The sequence below is a fragment of the Lissotriton vulgaris genome, chromosome 5 (assembly GCF_964263255.1).
Source record: "Lissotriton vulgaris chromosome 5, aLisVul1.2, whole genome shotgun sequence".
Taxonomy (NCBI): Eukaryota; Metazoa; Chordata; class Amphibia; order Caudata; family Salamandridae; genus Lissotriton; species Lissotriton vulgaris.
Genome location: NC_141693.1, coordinates 997774676 through 997794295, shown reverse-complemented (window position 1 = coordinate 997794295; position 19620 = coordinate 997774676). Strand labels below are relative to the sequence as shown.

General features: G+C 43.9%; 1 protein-coding gene across 1 annotated transcript in view; it reads left to right on the top strand.

The window, feature by feature from the left end:
* Positions 1-19620, top strand: part of R3HCC1L (R3H domain and coiled-coil containing 1 like) — a 359134-nt gene that overhangs the window by 124748 nt on the left and 214766 nt on the right. Inside the window, exon 3 of the mRNA XM_086922609.1 lies at positions 1749-3740. Within this exon, the coding sequence (XP_086778735.1) occupies positions 1764-3740 (1977 nt within the window). The 5' untranslated portion in view covers positions 1749-1763. The remainder of the gene's footprint in view (positions 1-1748; positions 3741-19620) is intronic.

Genomic DNA, 19620 nt, shown 5'->3' with positions numbered 1-19620 from the left:
TTAAAGAACCTTGAGGTTCCCATTTTCATATGTGAATGTTTGAATAAATTCTGATTAATTCGTAGGAAAAAAGAGGTGTGTGGTGACATTGTTTCACGTCAATGCGCCTGGACATAAAAGTGTGAATTGTATCCGCATTGGCATCTTGTTGTTTCTTGTCAAAAGGCCAGCTTTGCTGATTAGTGCCTAAACCCTTTGTTGCTTCCTGTAATCATTTATGTCAATAACTTGGGGCCCGATTTAGTTGTCAGCGGAGGGAATATCCCGTCTGCCGTATTACAGTCCCTCTAGGATAGAATGTGATCATAATACTAGAACTGGATATCTACCACGTTTGTGAATGGGCGTTCCTCTCCGCTAACTTCTGAATCAGGCTCTTCGTTCACATTCAATATATGTTCTACATGGAAATCTACACAAGGAATAAATCACTTTTGTTTTTCATTTTTTTTTGTCTTGTACATTTTATGCTTAGGGTGTATACTAGAGAAACGATTAAATCATGACCGTTTGTGGTATAAATTATTTGGCGTTCCAGTTTTATGTTTTTGTGGCATTATCCATTTTCTTCTTCCAACCAACACATCGTTTTTCACGCTCTAAAAAGAGAAGGGTATATCATGTCCGCACCCTATTTAAAATGTATGTGGTATACACACAATGGACATTTATCTATGCTAGTAACTGTTGTGTATTTAATGTGCGCTTAAAAGGCTCTTCACTTAATGTAAGTTACTGTGATGTCATCAAGATTAAGGTCATATGACATCGCTATATGGGACAATCCAACGTGCTAGATCATGGGATGTTGTTTCCTGTGATGTAATTGAGTCAAAGGGTAGTAATATGATGATGTATTTTTTGCTACCCCTAGCATTTTAGTGAACTGACGCCCATGTGCCCTGGAATTATGTGCTGTCAACACCCTGAGATTCCCACTCCCCATGCAGCACCTGTTAAATGTAGCTACTTGCGTTGTGTCAAATGTCTTGCATCTCCAAAGGTTAGTAGCAGCCTACTCAGCATTAGGCAACGGCACTGTTTTATTTGCAGAATATATCCAGTCACAGATCAGTTAGTGGCTCTTCCAGGGGTTACGTGTTGATAGCGTAGTTATTGGCAACAGAAGCTGGTTTTATTCCGTCTGCTTATCAACTTTTTGAACCCGCCTTGTGTGCAAAATGTAATTGACCATTTACAGTGCTCGCACGGGTCCCTTTCAAACACTTATCTTCCGGTGCATCCTGCTCAATACCTTTGTGCACGTTAGTTATACTCCTTGTGTTTGTTTGAAAATAAATCTGACTGGTGTTTTCTGCCGCACTGACTCTTGCGCATTGCAGCCACGGACATGACTTTCCTCTTCGAGAACAGCTCTGTGGGCCGATGACCCTCATTAAGTCGGAACAAATACATCAACCAATTGTAGGCCTTGATTTTGTTTCTTCATAAGGCCGTCGTATAAATCATCGGACTGCAGTGGGTTTAATGTCCTGGCATTGCAATCAATCAGAAAAGTCCGAGTTCAACTTTTTTTTTACAGGTGGGTGCCAGGAAAATGGGGAAAGTTTCATTGTTTTAGTCTTGGCTGATTATTAATATATGATGTGGTGCCACATTTTCTTATCCTTTCTTCATGTTTCGCCCTCGCCTGACTTGCTAGAGGACATTCCTCATTTGTATTGCATTTCAGTAATGCCGAACACTGATATGTGCCTGTTTTTGTTTCTCTCTTTAATATTGTTCAGATAACAACGCTAATAATGCAGCAAGATGTGGAGAAATACAGATTACGCGCAAGGCGTCCTGATATGGCTCTGTATGTGCCAAAAGCTCGACGAGAAGCTGCTTCCCAAAGATCGGAAGATTGTCACCTCACCAGTGAAAATTCTGCAGATGAGACGAAAGACCAGAGAGAAAAACAAAACACTTCCCAAAGGAGTGAGGCCATAAGCAAACCAGACGCTTCAAACTGCAGAAAGCAGATGCCTCTTGCAGCTCACGGACGAAGAGTAAAGGAGGGCAAAAAGCTGGAAGCCAAAACCTACAAACGGAAAAGTGAGCAGTATAATAAAAGGAGCCAGATGAGCAATCGACAAGTATTCAGAGACACTGCAGAACCATTACCGCTAGGCGTTGACCAGCAACTTCATACATCAGAGGAGCAGGAAGGGGCATTATCTGATGACTGCAGTCTTGCCGATATGTGCCCCCCTGGTCATGGTAGCAGTATATCCATACAAGGCATTCTGACCACCAGTCATGTAAGCAACAAGTCTGAACCAAATGAGGAGCTTCCTGAAAAATTGAACAACAGTCCAATGCCTGGCTATCAGAGTTCGCTGTCTGATCCAGACTCTGCCAGAGAACATCTTGATACTGCTCCACAAGAGTCAACCAGATCAAAGTCAAAAGTAGGCCAATCCTTGGATCCACCTGCACGTGACATGGTTAGCTCTCTAAACACAGCCGCAAGTGTGGCTGCTATTACCAATCTACCAGTCAATGCAGTCAGTTCTAACCATAGTGATTCTGATTGTAACTCTCAGCATCATTATTTGATGACTGCAGAAATAGATAGTTTTGTGGATGAAGCGAATGTTGGAGTCAGTGAGGGGCTAGGACTTTATAGCAGCATCTCAGTTAGCGTTCCACTGCAGGAAGGGGTAACCGCAAGCCAATTCTCCATACAAATAACCGAAAGAGTAGACAATTTCATAGAGGTTGATAGTAAGTTTGCTGAGTTTTCTGATCATGTAGATGAAACACCAGTTAGTTTGATGAACGTTTTATCTATCAATGACAGTAGTTGCCTAACCTGTGTAAGGGAAGACGCATGTACCAAACTTGTGCAAAAGCAAATGACTAGATTGGAGGAGAGGGAATGTACAGATGTGATCACTGATAATTCAACAAGTTGTGTACAAGTAATTGTGACTAAAGAGATGACTGATAAGGAGCAAGGAGAACTTTTATCTTCTAATGGACTAGACACTTTAATAACTCCACCACAGGAGCATACAGAAGAAATTGCAGACAGTATGTCTCAACAAACAGAAGGCATAAGCAATATCTCATTTGAGCAGTCATCCTTGGTCTCACCTGGCATGAGGGCACTAACTGCAAGTGTACCTGGAAGTATGGAGCATGCTCTTAGTCAGTCAAATGTACATTTTGTAGATCCGACTGATGAGAGCGATAGAAATGAGACAAAAACTATGGGCAGTGACTTTGAAAGTATGTCAAGCCATCATAGCAAGTCTACTGAATGCTTGCCGCCACAAGTTGGTGAATTCTTTGTCGATGTCTCAGACAGTGGGAGTATTGTCATGGACGCTGTGCCAAATAGTGCTAGTAAAACCACAGATAGTGAGTTAGAGGGTGTGCAAGAGACAGTTGCCAAAAACATTCAGGGACAGAATGCTATCACAGCCACTGGTGCACTAGGTGTGAATGATGTAACGGAGAACTGCGATGAACATGTGAAAGGGATAATGGATAACACATGTACAGAGGATGCTTGCAGCACATCAGATTCAGCAAACAGTTGTTGCGAATTAAATCTAGAAACCAAAGAAGATGTTCTAAAATCATGTATTGCCACCGACTTGGATGGATGCATCAACGCTGCTGCACCATGCGCTAATCAAAGCTTTGCACTCGAAGCTGATGCAGAGGACAGCTGGGATTCTTTATTTAATGACTTTGGAGACTGTTTGGATCCTCAACTTCTGAAAAAGGTATGTCCTTTACTGTAAACCAATCAATGTAGTTTATGTTGGAAAGAACAGAGTTAATAGCACAGTCAACAGCACCATTTTGGTATGCTGGATTGATAATATATGCATTATCTGTTAGATCACCATTACCCACCTGAACTGGTAACTTTCGGAGATTTTGACTTATTTTGTAAATTCATTTCAGTCTCGGCCTCGTAGGGAACATTTTAGACAAGTGCCCTCTCCTTGTCAGTGTTGCCTGCATCTGATCTCGCCAGAGGCATACCACGTAATGGTGACAGCGCTCAGCATTAGGGAGAGCTTCCTGCAAGGTAGACCAGTGTCTGGATGGTTGTGTCCACTAGTGACCTTCTCCCTGGTTCCTCAGTCCATTAGGAAAAATATCGTTGGGCAGGTGAGATGAAGGATTTGTTTATTCTTTTATCTTTTTTAAACTTAGTTTTTCAATTTTTAAGACTATGAGAGGCTGAATGGAAAGTTGGATTTCTTGGGCCAAAGAATCTAGTGTAAAGTTTTACATTTTCTAGCAAACCCGTTCCTTTTCTTAATTATGCATATTTGAAAACCTTTGTTTCCTGTCTTGCAAGCAAGTCCATGCACAAAGGGCATGCATAGTCAAGGAGAGATGTGTGACTGACAAACTGACATTTCTGGACTCGATGATTCAACTGCTTGAAGAGGAGGCGATTCTTGTGGAGCTCTTGTGCTGCCTAGATTATTTAGCCTACTTGGCCCACATACACTCAGAGGGGGACAATTCTGGCTACCTACTAGCTTGCCTAACTAATAGTGAATCGAAACAAACCCTGGAGGCGGCACTCTAGAATATGGATGAGAAACTGCAGTACTCTCAACAGGCTATCCTATAGATGCTTTTAATTACATCTGAGCTCTTTATGACTCAACACAAGTTACCGTCTGTTAGAAATGGGGGTCTCTAGTTGGCAGAGTTGGATACCTTTGCCCAAATAGGGACCCTTCTTCCTAGTTAGGATAAGGGAGGTACATTTCTAAAATAACCCCTGCTCACACCCTTGGTAGCTTGGAACGAGCAATCAGGCTTATTCTAGAGCCAGTGTGTAAAGCATTTGCACCTAACCAACAGTAATACATTGTAAGCACTACAAAAGAACACCACACCAGTTTAGAAAAATATCAATTATTTTTATATACTCAAGACAAGACCATAAACAATACAAATTCAAAATACATACTTAGAAATCTTCAGTTATCCAAAATAACCTTGAAAAACAGTTCCTTGAAGTCAATAGCTCCCTCTGGGCCTATTACGGTGTCGTGAACAAACAAATCCAAACAGTTCTGGCTGACCACAGCGTCACAGGCCAGCTTTAGTGTTGGGAAGATCCGTAAAACAGTACCTTTTAGAAATGCAGGGCGTCAGCGACCTCTCGTTGAACTTCCGAAAGCACGGCGTCAGCAGGCGTTGGTTCCGGAGGTCGGTGCAGGAGTCGTCGGGCCCTCGAGGTCACACGTGTTGCAGATCGAACTCCTCGCGGTTGAAGTCAGTAGCGCTGCCGTCGGCAGGCGTCGGGTGCTTGGGTGGGAAGTGCAGTGGTGCGGCATGCGATGCCCTCCGGTCGCGTTTTGAGCAGAGGCTCTGTGGCGGCATCAGATGGCGTCGTCTGTGAGACTAGGGTCACGGTGCGAAGTGATGCAGCCCTCGTCACAGTGCTGGCAGGTCACAGTGCAGGGAGCGGCGTGGTCGTCGTTGCTGAACCGCTATCGTCAGCTGACCAACTGGAGTCGATGGCACCGGTGTCGGTGGGCCAAGGCTGTGGTGCTGGATGAGGGCGGTGAATCGTTGCGGGATGAGGGCGGTGCTTCGTGTAGCTTTATGAGCGGTGCCCTCAAACGACGGTGCAAGCAGTGGCGTCAGTTTCGGAGTGGACACAGCAAAGTGGTAGTTCCTCCTCACAGTGTCTTCAGCTCTTCTTCTTTGTAGTCTTCTTAGTCCAAAAGAGTTCTAAAGTTCAGGGGTTTGTGCCCCACTTTTTTATCGCCCAAAATCATTCTTCCTCTGAGGCAGAGAGTGTCTGTACTCAGCCAGAACCTGTTCTGCCCTCTCTGGTGTGGGCTCCTGGCAGGAGGTGGAGACGACATTGTCAGGGACAGACCAGGCCCATTCAGGTGAAAGGAAAGCTCCTCTCCCTACTCTAAATGCAGCCCAGGTCTATTCAGCCCTTTCCTGACCCACCCAGACTATCTGGAGCCACGGCTCCTCTCCAGTACCTGACATCCGAAACCCAGACAGTTATTCCACAACCCCTGTAGAGACCTACTGGATGGCTGAGCAAGAAAATACCTACTTTCTCAACGTGGTATTTTCAAATACAGAATGCAAGAATCGCCTTGACTAAAAGATGCATCTTTAGATTCTGAGTTCAGGCATACTAAACTTTATTTTTCTTCCTAGTTCCCACGGCCAGTTATGTTTATAGGATGTTCTAAACAAAGTCCCCATTCAGATCTATGGGAACAGGTTCCTTGCAAAAGTGAAAAACAAAATTGGCAGTAATTCACTATCAGGTCATGCCACAAACACCAGGGCATGTCCTACATTTCACATTGCACCCTGTCCACTGGGGTACCTTGGGCCTACCTTAGGGGTGACTAGCATGCAGAAAAGGGAAAGTTTATGGCCTGGCAAGTGGGTGCACTTCCCAGGTCGACATGGCAGTTACAAACTGCGCGCAGACTCTTCGGTGGCAGGTCTGAGTTGACCGTTTTACCTGCTACTTCTGTGGGTGCCACAACCTGTGCTGCGAGCCCATCAGTAGCATTGGTTTTACAGGCACTGGGACACTCAGTGCACCTTACTAGGGACTTGCCAGTAAATCCAATGTGCCAATCATGGAAACACCAATCCATAACACAATTTACAACAGGAGCTCTTGCACTTTAACACTGAACAGCAGTGAGGAAGTGCACAGAGACACTAAACCAGCACAAAAAAGTAAAAACCAATAGGTCAGGAAGCAAAAAAACTGTGGAAACACACCAAAAGATGTAAAGCCTAACACCGTAGAATCCATGAAGGCGTATCTCCTCGAAGCGATTCCCTTTCCTTGACTATCTCCAATTGATAATAGGGATATCAACACCCCATTACAGTTCAAGATATTAAAGGCCCATTTATTTAACTGGCCACGGGTAAGACACCAGGCACGTATGGTCTCCTGGCCTAGTTTTGTAAACTTTTGCAAACTGTCAAGCACCCAAGTTAGTTGGGATGTACAATGTGGCACTGGAGATTGGTTGTCTTGCTACCACCTTGTAGGAGGCTAGTTTAACCTCAATATTAAATCCAGGGGCTAATTCAACCCACCATGCTTCTTATTGTCTTGTAGCTATTATGAACATACATTACAAGATCCTCCGTGAAATTCTGGCCAACTGTTTACAGTGGTGAAGCATCTTCATTCCGCATCCGTGAGTCCGCATGCTGTCACAATGCGGTTGTTACAACGACCGCGTTGTGATAACGCATGCCATTACTCCGCAAGTCGTTACAAATCCAACACCTTCCCTAAAGTCCACACAGACTGGAGTTGGAATAGTAAATTTTACTATTCCAACATCCAGCGCCCCCATCCACAAGTCGTTGTAACGACTTGCGGAGTAATGGTATGCATTGTCACAAAGCGGTCATTGTTACGACCGAGTTGTGACAGAATGCGGATTCAATACTTGCGGAGTGAAGAGGCATATTTGTTTACAGCAGGTGCTTCCGCAATTGATGCATGCTGACCAAAACAAATTTGTTCTGGGTAGTAGCACTCCCCTAAACACCCAGCGACTGTGTAGAACTATGGAGGGGTGAAGTCCATGGAAAAAGCATTTGATATTTAGAATTGGCTCAAACTCTTTCTAGTTTTAGGTCACTTTGGGTCTGCACCATACAGCTCCTCCGAATATTTTATACGGATCCTATGATTTAGAGACAGGCATCCACTCTTGTTTCAGTGTTAATGGGTAGTAAGCAGGGTTACCCTCTCTCCCCTGTCTTTTCTTGCTGAGTCTCACGGGCCACCCCTGACCGGTCTGGGAGAGGGACCAGTTCAATGGGTGGGTGTCTCTTTTTGGTACCTAGGTATTCTTATCTTACACCCCGCCTTGGACCTATTAGATGGAAACTGGACTTTGGCAGTTAGTCCCTCCGGTGCTCAGGTTCCTTTTTTGTCAGCCACTTGTTTAGTCTGTAGTGGACGCATTGCAGTGACCAGAATGGAAATGCTTCCTCGCCTCTTATACCACTTTTCTAACCTCCCCAGTGTTCCTTCCTTGCAAATTCTTCTGAGATATGGACAAGCTCCTTGAGGAATTACTCTGGTACAAGTCCCATTGTTGCCTGGCCCTGTCTAAGTTGCGCCTCCCAGTTGAGCAAGGAGAGCTTGGCTCACCTAATTTTGAATATTATAATCTGGCAGCCCAGCTCCAGTGGCTAGCCTACTGATATGACTGCGTTTCGCTGAAGCATGTGATATTGGACCATCCATTGGCCTTGTGGATGTGTTTGTGCTTTCGTTGCCTGGCTAGAGATTTATTTATCACCAGCACCTTTGTCCCTTGAGCTCCAACAATACCTCTCCTGGGCCTACCCCCAAATCATTAGAATATCTAGAGGCTTCTTAGTTACACTTGTGGCATCAAGCTGGTGTTCCGACTCTGGGCAACCTATTTTGGGGTGGCAAGTTTCTGTTATACCCGTAACTTGATAAAAAGCTCTGTCTCCATGAGGGTCAGTTCTTCACTTAGGGTCTAATACGGCATGACCTTTAGGACAACCTGGTCAATAGCAGGCACTGAACCAACCATACATAGGTTGATGAACTCCTTGCACAACAGTCTTAAACTTATTACTTTGATCAACAAAGCCCTGATATCTCACGCACAGTTTCCTTACAAGCTACACAGGATATTTGGGAGGCCAAATTTGGTATTGCCCTGCATGACAGAGTGGACTGGGGCTCTAGAACCCCTGCAGAAGTTTGCCCACAACGCCAGACTGAAACCCATACAATTTTATATGCTACATAGAGCTTACCTCTCTCCTGCACAAATAGCTAGAATATTCCCTGGAACCTCATAATCCTGTGCAAAGTCACAGCATCTGATTTTAAATACCTACTCTCATATTGCCCCTGTTTACGGTCGTATTAGATTGATGTGGTGAGTCGACTCGGCGATCAGGAAACTTTCTGGAATAGACACCTGGGATGGGGCTGCACTTGCAATTTATAAGTGATCGAAGACATTCAAAGCTGCTCCCTGTTTTCTTAATTTTGTTGTTGGTCGTAAAAGAAAAATGATCACCCTGCTCAGCACATCATCGGGCCAGTCACAGCAACTTTTGGCGGTGGCTGAGAATGATACCGTTCATAGGGATGAGGGAAAGGGCCTCTGCTGTCGACCGATCTCCACTTAGTAGGACAAATTGATGTCCATGCTGACTGATGCTCCAGATGAAGGGACTCTTCATCCTGACCACATCTCCTCCTTCCCTGTGACCACACCACCTGTTCTCGAGAGCAGTTATCCCCTTCCCCTCTACCCTTGTTAAATTGCCGTTTAGCTCGATGTCTCTCCACATGCTCCACTTATCACTTACCTTTAGAAGCAGTAGGTTTACAGCACACCTCTCTTAAGTTCTATCTCCAACTCCTTTTTTGTTTTGTCAGAGTTTTGTTTCTTCCATTTAACTTGTTAGATGTGTGGTACCATCACTATATGAGTCTGGTCTCATGGTTTCAGCTTGAGGTTAATGCACTCCTCTATAGTTGAAGACACAACTTAACGGCTCTATCTGGTGTATTCTCTTCTTACCAATTTATACAGGATGTTTCTTCTGTCTGCTTTAAAGCATGTCTACGAATCTGCAATTTGTGGGCCATGTACTTGCTGTTTCACATTTTTTTAATGTATTTGGTGTCAGAACTCCTGGCAAGCAGGCCCAACTGTGGGGGTTGAGGCCTTTTACACCTGATGTCCCAGGGCGCTCTTTATTATATTATATTATATTATATTATTATATATTTTAATATGAATATTATTAAGAATTCTGAGCAACTGGGCCGAGTACCTCTTCTGCTCTTGACTCTGATAGTGAGCGTGGTCAGGCAGTCCAGGGCTCCCTTGTGCGTAACGGGGGGGGGGGGGGGGGGGGTGGCGTGATACAAGAAAGTAAGAAAGTGAACACAGGCTCACAACTCAAAAGGAGTGCAGCAGCAATAAATGTTTGTCCAGCCGAATACTCACTTTTATGACAAAAGAAAAGTATTTTATTTTCTACAGCTTCCCACTCAAAAGAAAAATATGTCACCCGAAAACAACTACACAATCCTCTTGAGTACAGGGCTGTACTATTTCTGTGGTGGTTCCCTGTTCCACTTCGTCTTTGTTTAAGCAATAGTGATTACTCTCCATTCACTATTGACACCATCCAATGTTTGGCCCACTAGTAGTCCGAGTCTGCAAGAGTCCACTATGACCCTATTCTTAAAGTTAACACTGTTCCAGCACTGCAAGTCCTTAGTGGCATACCAGGTTGCAGTCTACTACCATACATGGGCTGTGGCCCTGACTTCATGACAGCCTTCTTACGGCTGCCCCTCCTGACACATGGAGTTGCCACTTTCCAACTATGCATGAGCTCTGGCTCGATCAGTGCAGCGATGCATGCAGCTCCATTCACGGCGGCACTCCTCTGGCATAGAGGGGTTGCTGACTACGATGTGCATACAGGTAACGACCCACTCGGTGTAGCGGCCATCTCTTTACACCTCGTAGAGGGAGTCTACTCGGCAGGAATCCCAACTGCCACTGATTCTCGCTCACTCCTGTGCTCTCCTCTTCCTCGCAGAGCACACTCATCTTGGCAAGCAGGCAGACGCTGGTGTTCCAGGGCAGTTGGTCTTGGAATTTGTGAGTGATGTTCCCTCACTCAGCAAAAGACTAGCAGGCCCTTGCTCCCAGTCCTGGTCACGGGCAGAAGTCTTGGAGAGCTTCCCCCTCCTCTGACAGCTGGTCTGGCTGCTTGGCAGATGACAGTTTTTGGGGTCTCAAGCTCCTCTTCTTATAGTCCACTTACAGACACTAAAAGTATTTTAGTCTGTCTTTGAATTTTATGTTGGGGGTCTGCTTCTTTTGAAATGCTCACTCCTCTGTCATCTTCTTCCTCTTGAATGCAGTCTATCACAGCAGAAGTGACTTCAAAGCTAATAGCCCGCAACAGTCCATGAGTGACCAGAGTTCACTCCCGGATGTCCGCCATGTGTATCAAAAGTTTAGCCTATGGGCCCTGCTCTACTCTTTATGATTCACTAATCAGCTCTCGTCTCTGTCCTGAAATGTGCCCAGGCTCCTTCCTTGTGACCTCTCACTGAATCAAAGAGCAACTTTTTAAGTGTGTATGGGAAGCCTGGCTCTCATCTCTCCAACGTGTATCCTACACAGCTAAAAGGAATGCAGCAATATACAAATCTGTCTGGTTGGATTTCTCTACCTCCTCTCCATGTTTCACCATGCAGGCCTGGTTCTCCCGGTGCCCTTCATGTATTGTACCATCCACAGGCGCACACATACACCCAGCGCATTTGTACAACCTGCACACACTGCACAGCATTGTATTCTCTATGTACTGTACCACTCATAGGCACATACACAACCAGCACATACATTTAGCGTACACTGCACAACATTGTATTCTTAATGTACTGTACCATTCATAGGTACACATACTTCCAGCACATGCATTTGCCATGCACACACTTCACAGCACTACATCCTCCATAAATGGTACCACTCATAGGCACACATACACCCAGCATATGCACTTATTGCTTAGTACTACATTATTGACAGACTACAGGGGCTGTCCAACAACCATGAACCAGAGACAATTGATTATGACACCTAACAGGATGTTCAGGTGAAGAAGGCAAAATAAACAATCAAGCTTTAAACATAAAGAAAATGAAAAGGAAAGAAGCCTATATACACACATGGGCAAATTTACAAAAACAGTTATAATTTATTATGCTTTAAAGGTAATGGGGTCGCACAATCACAAAGTCCAAACAGGCAAGATTTAGGTAAGTATTATTCCTTCTTTGTTTGTTAAAAAGTGTCGAAAAGTTCATCATTTTCGATTATAAAAGAATCAGCCAACGCGTTTCTCCCCCTCAAAGGGAGCTTCCTCAGGGATGAAAACCAAACATAAAACACAAACCATAAGTATTACATTAAGACTATAATAAATAAATACATAAACCATATTCCCAAATGACGGCACAAGAATATAATTGGACTACACGGAAGAACATTGTAAACAAGAAAAGGATTATAAACAGGAAAGGGATTGCACTACTCAAACAATAAATAGCTCAATACAATTGATTCAAATACAGACCATAAAGGGTAACATTTCTTTAATCCAATCCCATGTTCAAAGGTAGCGTCTAAAAGACTATTAGGAATAAGACTGAGTCATGTGTGAACCACAATTGTTATCCTATTATTAAAAGAAAACCATAATTAATTTGTAGCAGATAAAGAAAAAGTGGAAGATAAGTGACTAGGGAGGCCAACCGAATTATTAAATTATCAGAGGGAAACAAGTCAAACAAAAAGGGGGGGGGGGCGGAAAGAAGAGGGTAGACATAAAGGGGAAAAAGGAAAACAAGACAGAAAGCATTAGTCACCATCCAAACAACACCTTTATATTTCATGGAAGCCTGGTTGGATTCTGAAGTTTTAATTGTGTAAGAATTCGTATTAATCACTGTTTCCACAATACCAAGGAACCCAGCGGTACCCAGGCTTACCAGAAAGGTGGATGGTCTTCAATCGAAATTAAGTCGATCAACGTGCAGATAGGTGGAGAATAGGATAATAATCCACCGTCGTTTAAATATAATCCCTAGAGGGACAAGAAGAGTTTAATATTTGACGAAACACTAAAAAAGGGGGCTTTTTAAGCGAAAAATATGCATAATAGTTCTCAACATTGTTTGAGCCTAATATTCTTTGCGAGTATATCCATTTCAAATTGGTAAACGTGATAAGGCAAATAAGAAGAGAGAGGTGAATCAAACACACCTACGTGGTGAACCTCTGTTTACTGTTTGTATATTGGTAGAGTAAAACCATTTGTAAAGACGTCACATTATCTTAGTAAAAAGGCACACCAAATTAAATCAATCAATGTGCAGATAGGTGGAGAATAAGATAATCCTCCACCGTCATTTAAATATAATCCCTAAGGGGACAAAAAGAGTTTGATATTTAGCGAAACACTAAAAAGGACTTTTTGAGCGACAAATAGGCATAATAGTCTCAACATTGCTTGAGCCTGATATTCTTTGCGTGTGCATCCATCTCAAATCGGTGAACATGTGGTAAGGCAAATAGGAGGGGAGCGGTGAATTCAACACAACTATATGTTGAACCTCTGTTTCCGGTTTGTATATTGGTAGAGTAAAACCATTTGTAAAGGGGTCACGCTATCTGAGTAAAAGAGCACACCAACCTCTTACGAATATCCAACACTAGTATGTGTCTACGGAGAAGGACTCAGAACGTGAATAGGAATTCGGAAGGTGATATCGTTCCTGGTTAGTATGCGCAATTAGAACACCAAGAGGACCTGTGTATTAATATAAAACAGAACACCAAGAGGACCTGTGTATTAATATAAAACAGAACAAAACACAAGAGCCCTCTCGTTATATGTAACAATATCGCAATGTAAAACGAGAGTGGAGAGTTAAAGTTGTTCACAACATTTATAAGCCTAACATTCTTGGCAATTGTGTCCATTTAAAAAAAATAGTGAACATGTGGTAAGACCAATAAGGCGGGAGAGGTAAATCCAACACAATTAAGTTGGGACCCTCGATTTCCCATTTGTATATTAATAAAATGAAACCATTTGTATAGAGGTCACGTTAGGTTACTGTGCGGTCATCATCAGGACAGGAGATTATTTGAGCGTTAAATTTCTGTATAATAGAAAATAATAAAATTGCTTAAATTGCATATGAGGAGTAGGCTTCTTCAAAGGACAAGACGGGAGGGGAAGGAAACCACCAAGTGAAAATTCAGAAAAAAGGAGTGGATACAAGTTAGAAATAAGACAGAGACAGGGGGAACTAGCACCACACTCCACTCCATTAGAGACCACTGAAGGAAATATTTATACGCCAGGAACTATAGCATGGGATTGCTCTAATCATTGACCGTTCCGAGTAAGTTCATGATACTAATTCTTAAAATTTATCACTGTGGCTTTCTGCTTTTAGTGCATTGGCGGGTTATTACTAAGTGTATATCCGCTTTATATGTAGAGCTGGAATTTCTGTCCAAACGCCATTCCATTTATGACTGGCTTGTCTTATATCAAGGTGATTTTTATTCTTATTTTTTATCTTTGTGGTTGATGGCATCACGACCGGTGTGGTGCTAGTTCCCCCTGTCTCTGTCTTAATTCTAACTTTTATCCACTCCTTTTTCTGAATTTTCACTAGGTGGTTTCCTTCCCCTCCTGTCTTTTCCTTTGAAGAAGCCTACTCCTCATATGCAATTTAAGCAATTTTATTATACAGAAATTTAACGCTCAAATAATCTCCTGTACTGATGATGACCGCACAGTAACCTAGCAGTTGAAACGCCGTTGACGCTGTTTGTGGCCATAATTTGTGAAGGACACATTATTTTGTTTCTGTTGTTCTCTTTGTACATATTATGTTTGTTTGCTACTTGTTTGGCACGTGAATTGTTTGTTTTTGTTTTGCCAACATTTTCCTTGAGCGTTATTGTTCTTTCTTGGAACCCTTTTAAAAAGTATATGCATAATAAATTATAACTGTTTTTGTAAATTTGCCCATGTGTGTATATAGGCTTCTTTCCTTTTCTTTTCATTTTCTTTATGTTTAAAGTTTGATTGTTTATTTTTACTTCTTCACCTGAACCTCAGTACTACAGTATGGCTGTATTGTACCCTTCCCAGGCGCATATACACCCAGCCCAAATACACCACTCCTGCTCTGTGCAGCACAAACCAATGTAGACGGACGGTGAGTTCTGCACACAGAAGTGGAACCTTAAAAATGAGTGAGCCTATAGGCTTCACTCCAGTAACCCAGGTTAAAAAGGAAAGTTTCACTTCAACTAATTACTACACAGTATGCTGCTAACACTGCGTTCTTGCCGCCAAACTCCTGAAGGCAGTAGCCTTCCACCATTAGAAGGGTAGCGCTTTGGGCACCCCTCCCAGCTCAACAACACTGCAGTCCATGAGTCAGGTCTATGTCATGGTGCACACGCATGATCTGTGTTTATGTAGGAAAACAAAAATCCAGTACAGCTGATCACTCAGGGCAGGGGTGCCCGTCTATTACCATTTTCTCTTGGTTGCTCAAAATGCCAATAAAAAAAGATTGCAAAAAAACATGTCCATGCACAACAGACCTCTGGTTCAAAATCCCACATCGTAATACTTTCCCCCACCTTTGTAGAGATAGAAAGGCTGCCTGTTAAGCTCATTGCATGTTTTTCCTCCAGTAGTTCAGGGTAAATCACTTCGCCAATATATATTCTCCATCTCGTGGATATTTATCATTCATATTGTGCTATTTGTTCTGCTCCATACTGTCTTGCACTACAGGAAGTCAACTAACCATTTGAAAGTCGGGAGGGAGGGTAGACCTTGATTTGAGATCGTTGATATGTGTGTGTCTCGAACTTGCAGTCCAAAGGTAACTGATTAAATGGCGAACTTACTAACTTCTCCACCTGGACTCTGAGATAGCCATTGCAAACAAAAGCTCAGAAGACGAAGCAAGAGCTACCTTTTTTATTGGCATTATGTAATAGATCTGCTCAGGGCATGTGACACTGTTTTAAGCTTGATCTGAAATCTGATTTTACTGAGAAAGAACCAGAATTAGCTGAAGATGCCTCGTGTGAATATCAGCACATAACACTATAAAACAAGCATTTGCAATGCAATAGGTCTCGCAGCATTAAAGTTTGAGTTATTGGCATTGTATATGACAATGTGTTGCTTAAATTTTTTTAGCAAAGTCTGTATTGGTGTATAAAGATGATTTGCAAGATTCTAGCTGTTGCAAAATATTAAGCAATGCTGGCAATAATATTATACTATAATAATATTGTAAGTTACTGTTGTACTTATATGCATTTTGTGATGGTGTGAGAGCGCAGGTTTTGTGATGGTGTGAGAGTGCAGGTTTTGGGATGGTGTGAGAGCGCAAGTTTTGGGACAGTCTGGGATTGCTGGCTCTTGTGATGGTGTGAGAGCGCAGGCTTTGGAGCGGTCTGGGCTTGCTGGCTTTTGTGATGGTGTGAGAGTGCAGGTTTTGTGATGGTGCGAGAGCGCAGGCTTTGGGATTGTGTGAGTGTGCAGGCGTTTGGTGGCTCTTGTGATGGTGTGATAGCGCAGGCTTTGAGACAGTCTGGGATTGCTGCCTCTTGTGATGGTGTGAGAGCGCAGGCTTTGGGATGGTGTGAGAGCACACGTTTTGTGATGGTGTGAGAGCACATGTTTTGTGATGGTGTGACAGCACAGGCTTTGGGATGGTCTAGGATGCTGGCTCTTGTGATAATGTGAGATGGCAGGCTTTGGGACAGTCTGGGATGCTGCCTCTTGGGATGGTGTAAAAGCAATGTCTTTGGGACAGTCTGGGATTGCTGGGCCTTGTGATGGCGTAGGTTCCCTGGCAGCATGGATGCTTTAGGAGCTTTGGCTTGGAGGGTGGTACAGGAGTGTTTGCTTCTGGCCTGGTGTATAAACTCTCGCCTTAAAGATTACATGGGGCTTATTTTGTGGGGTGGCAAGGCTGTTAGTGGATATGAACTACAATCCTTGGCTTTGAGTGTTGTGAAACGCACTGTGGATGGTATAAGAGGAGTGTAGGGTCTCTGGGATGGTGTAGGTGGCTGACTCCGGGTGTGGCATGAGAGGGCTGGCTCTCGGAATGGTGCGAGTGCAAGTTCTTGGGGTGTGCCAAAAGCATGGGCGTGGCAAAAGACCCATGGTTGCAAAACGTCCGATGCTGAGAATGTTAGAGGATGTGGCCTAAGGGCTAGAGCGGTCACCACAAATCTGGGGAACCTGGAGTCTTAGCAAGATCCTGTGATTCTGGGTATACATCACTTAATCTCCCCGTGCCTACCCAAAATTAATGTGTTCTTGTGACAACTGGTGCTCTCCTCGTCAGGGTCATTATGAGGCGCTATATAAATATTACACTATTGGAACGATTCTGCATCCATTTCGTTTGTTATGTGGCTTTTATAGCAATATCAATCCCACACAGTACGTGCACCCGCAGGTTACCTCACTGTAATTATGTGAACCACATTTCAAAAAGTCGGCATGCGCTCCAATGATACTCTGCCCTGGCCCCGCCCCCACGGTGCGCAGGTGACCCCAGAATCCACCTTTTCTGCCGCGCGCTGGAAAAGGTGGTTCTCCTCCGCTCCAAGGGTCTGTTTACTAATTCACCTGAACAAAGGTAGGCGCCGGGCCTATTGTTTGCGTTTCAACACTGTCCGCACCTTGCCGAACACGCACAAATCCTCGGGGTCTGCGGCCTGGCGGTTGCATAGCTGGTGGCGACGAGGCTGACCCGACCCTGCTCAGGAGAGCCTTAGGGGAACGGTCATTTATTTCTTTGTCTTGGGGGTTTGGGGAGGCGTTGACGTGCTGCGTTTTTTCCGGGTTTTTTAGAACACTACGACGCCCAGGATGCACTGGTGTTTCTGCTTTATGATTTGAAGCTTGCATAGCGCCCTCCTCAGGGTCATGTGCTACAAAGTACTTATCCAGTCAGTTGCCAGAAATATCAAGATATTAGTGTTCACGAGCCTGGTCTGTCTTTGTCGGCTTCTTGCTGGAAGGCTCCTAGAAGAACAATTGCAAAAACAACAAGTGATGGACCGAATGTGGATCAATGTCACACATTCCCCCAGTCAAAAGATCTGGGCCCGAATCCATCGTTTTTGTTTTTGCACTCCACACCACCCTGGGTTAGACAATGGCGATATGCAAATCAGCTCTGACCCTGTTGCCCCATGGGAACAGTCCAGTCCTAGAAGAACAAGCCGTAAGCGAAACCAAAACCTTCCGTGGGGCGGGACTTCCGTCTTCTGAAGCCCGCGCACGCGCCCACGGAGAGAAGCAGTGCTGGTGACGCGGGGCTCCCATGACCGAGGAGGAGCCCAGCGGTGGCGGCTGAAGTCCGGAGTGGCGGTAAGTGGGCCTTACTTGTGGGGGGGGGGTGCGCTTGTGTGTGTGAGTGTGTATGCGCCTGTGTGTGCGGCGGGGGGGCTCTGTATGTATGTGTGTGTGCGTGTGTGATAGGTGCGCTCGTGTGTGTGTGGTGGGGGTCTCTGTATGTGTGTGCGTGCATGTGTGTAGGTGCGCTCGTGTGTGTGTCTGTGTGCGCATGCGTAAGCAAAGGGAGGTGTGGCTGTGTGGTACAGCTTTCCAGGAGAGGAGACAGGAGCTGGCCACAGCGAGCACGTTCACGTGCACGTGGCCCGCTCAATTCCGAGCGTGCGGCCAGCTCCTGTCCCCTCTCCTGGAAAGAAGAATCCATAACAATAGGTCTCTGGCGAGACCGCGCTTCGCGCAGTTCAACGCCACGAGACCTCTGGTTTTCTCTGGAGCCTTCTTGGGTTGATGAGTCATCAAAATGTTTTAAGAAGAAACTGCATATCCCAGCCCTTTCTGCAGCATGGCTTTTATGTATTGATGGTTTGGTAGTTGTAAAGTTAAGGACAAAAATGCTTCACTAGAACTTTGCAGTTTGCAGTATCTACTTCCTTTGGATAAGTCTCCAATCCTTTTGATTCTAAACGCTCATTTACTTAGTTGAATAATCTAAGTTCTCATACATGAAGATTCACTGATTGGGTATTTGATTATTGTAAAAGATATTGAATAAATCATTGAAATGTCTGTTGATGAAGTAGGTAAACATCTACGATTTGAAGGAGGCTAACCGGCCAGGGACTCCTAGACTCGAGGTAAGCGTACATGGAGAAATCAATCAATAAAATAAAATTTGAAGAGAAGACGCAGCAAGTTTTTGAGTACACCACCTCATCATATAGAATCATCAAAAACAGGCCTTTTATCTTTCAAACTCCAGTAGACACTAACTTAACTTGCCCAAGGGAAGATTACGCATGGGCGACTCATTCCATCGAGAACGATGCCATCTACACTTGTATTTGTCTAAAATTAAGAGTAAAAAAACAATTGGAACGAAGAAACGTAGGCACTAGGAAACGTGAATTTGAGACACAGTATCAACATTGCCACTAATGTATGTGTGTATGTGTGTGTGTGTGTGTGTGTGTACTTTTATATTATAGATGTATGTGATTGTACGTATCAAGTTTTGTGAAGGTCCGCCTATTGATAAAAAACAAGTGTTTTCCTGTTTTATCTCCTGTAGGAAATGTTGCTCTCATCTCCTGCTGCTTTACACCAGATTTTGCAAGAAAGTAGAACTTTACTCATAAAGCACACTTCCTTTGGTTCAGTGGAATGCCATTCAGTAGTTTTTAAGATAAATGGGTTTTAAAAAGTTACCAAACTGGTGTAAATGGTTAACACTATTGTAAATCTCTGCCGTTTTAACATTGTTAATCACTTTTTGAATTTTTTACACAGTTTGATTTGATTGAATTTTTTTAACCATCTTGAAAACTAGCAAGTTAGTTCTGACTTGCAAGTTTCATTTGTGAAAAAAATAATACTTAACAACCATTGGGGGTGTGGCAGTAGGGGCAGCCCTAAATGTTACCAGTCCCAGAGCAGTGGTCCGGG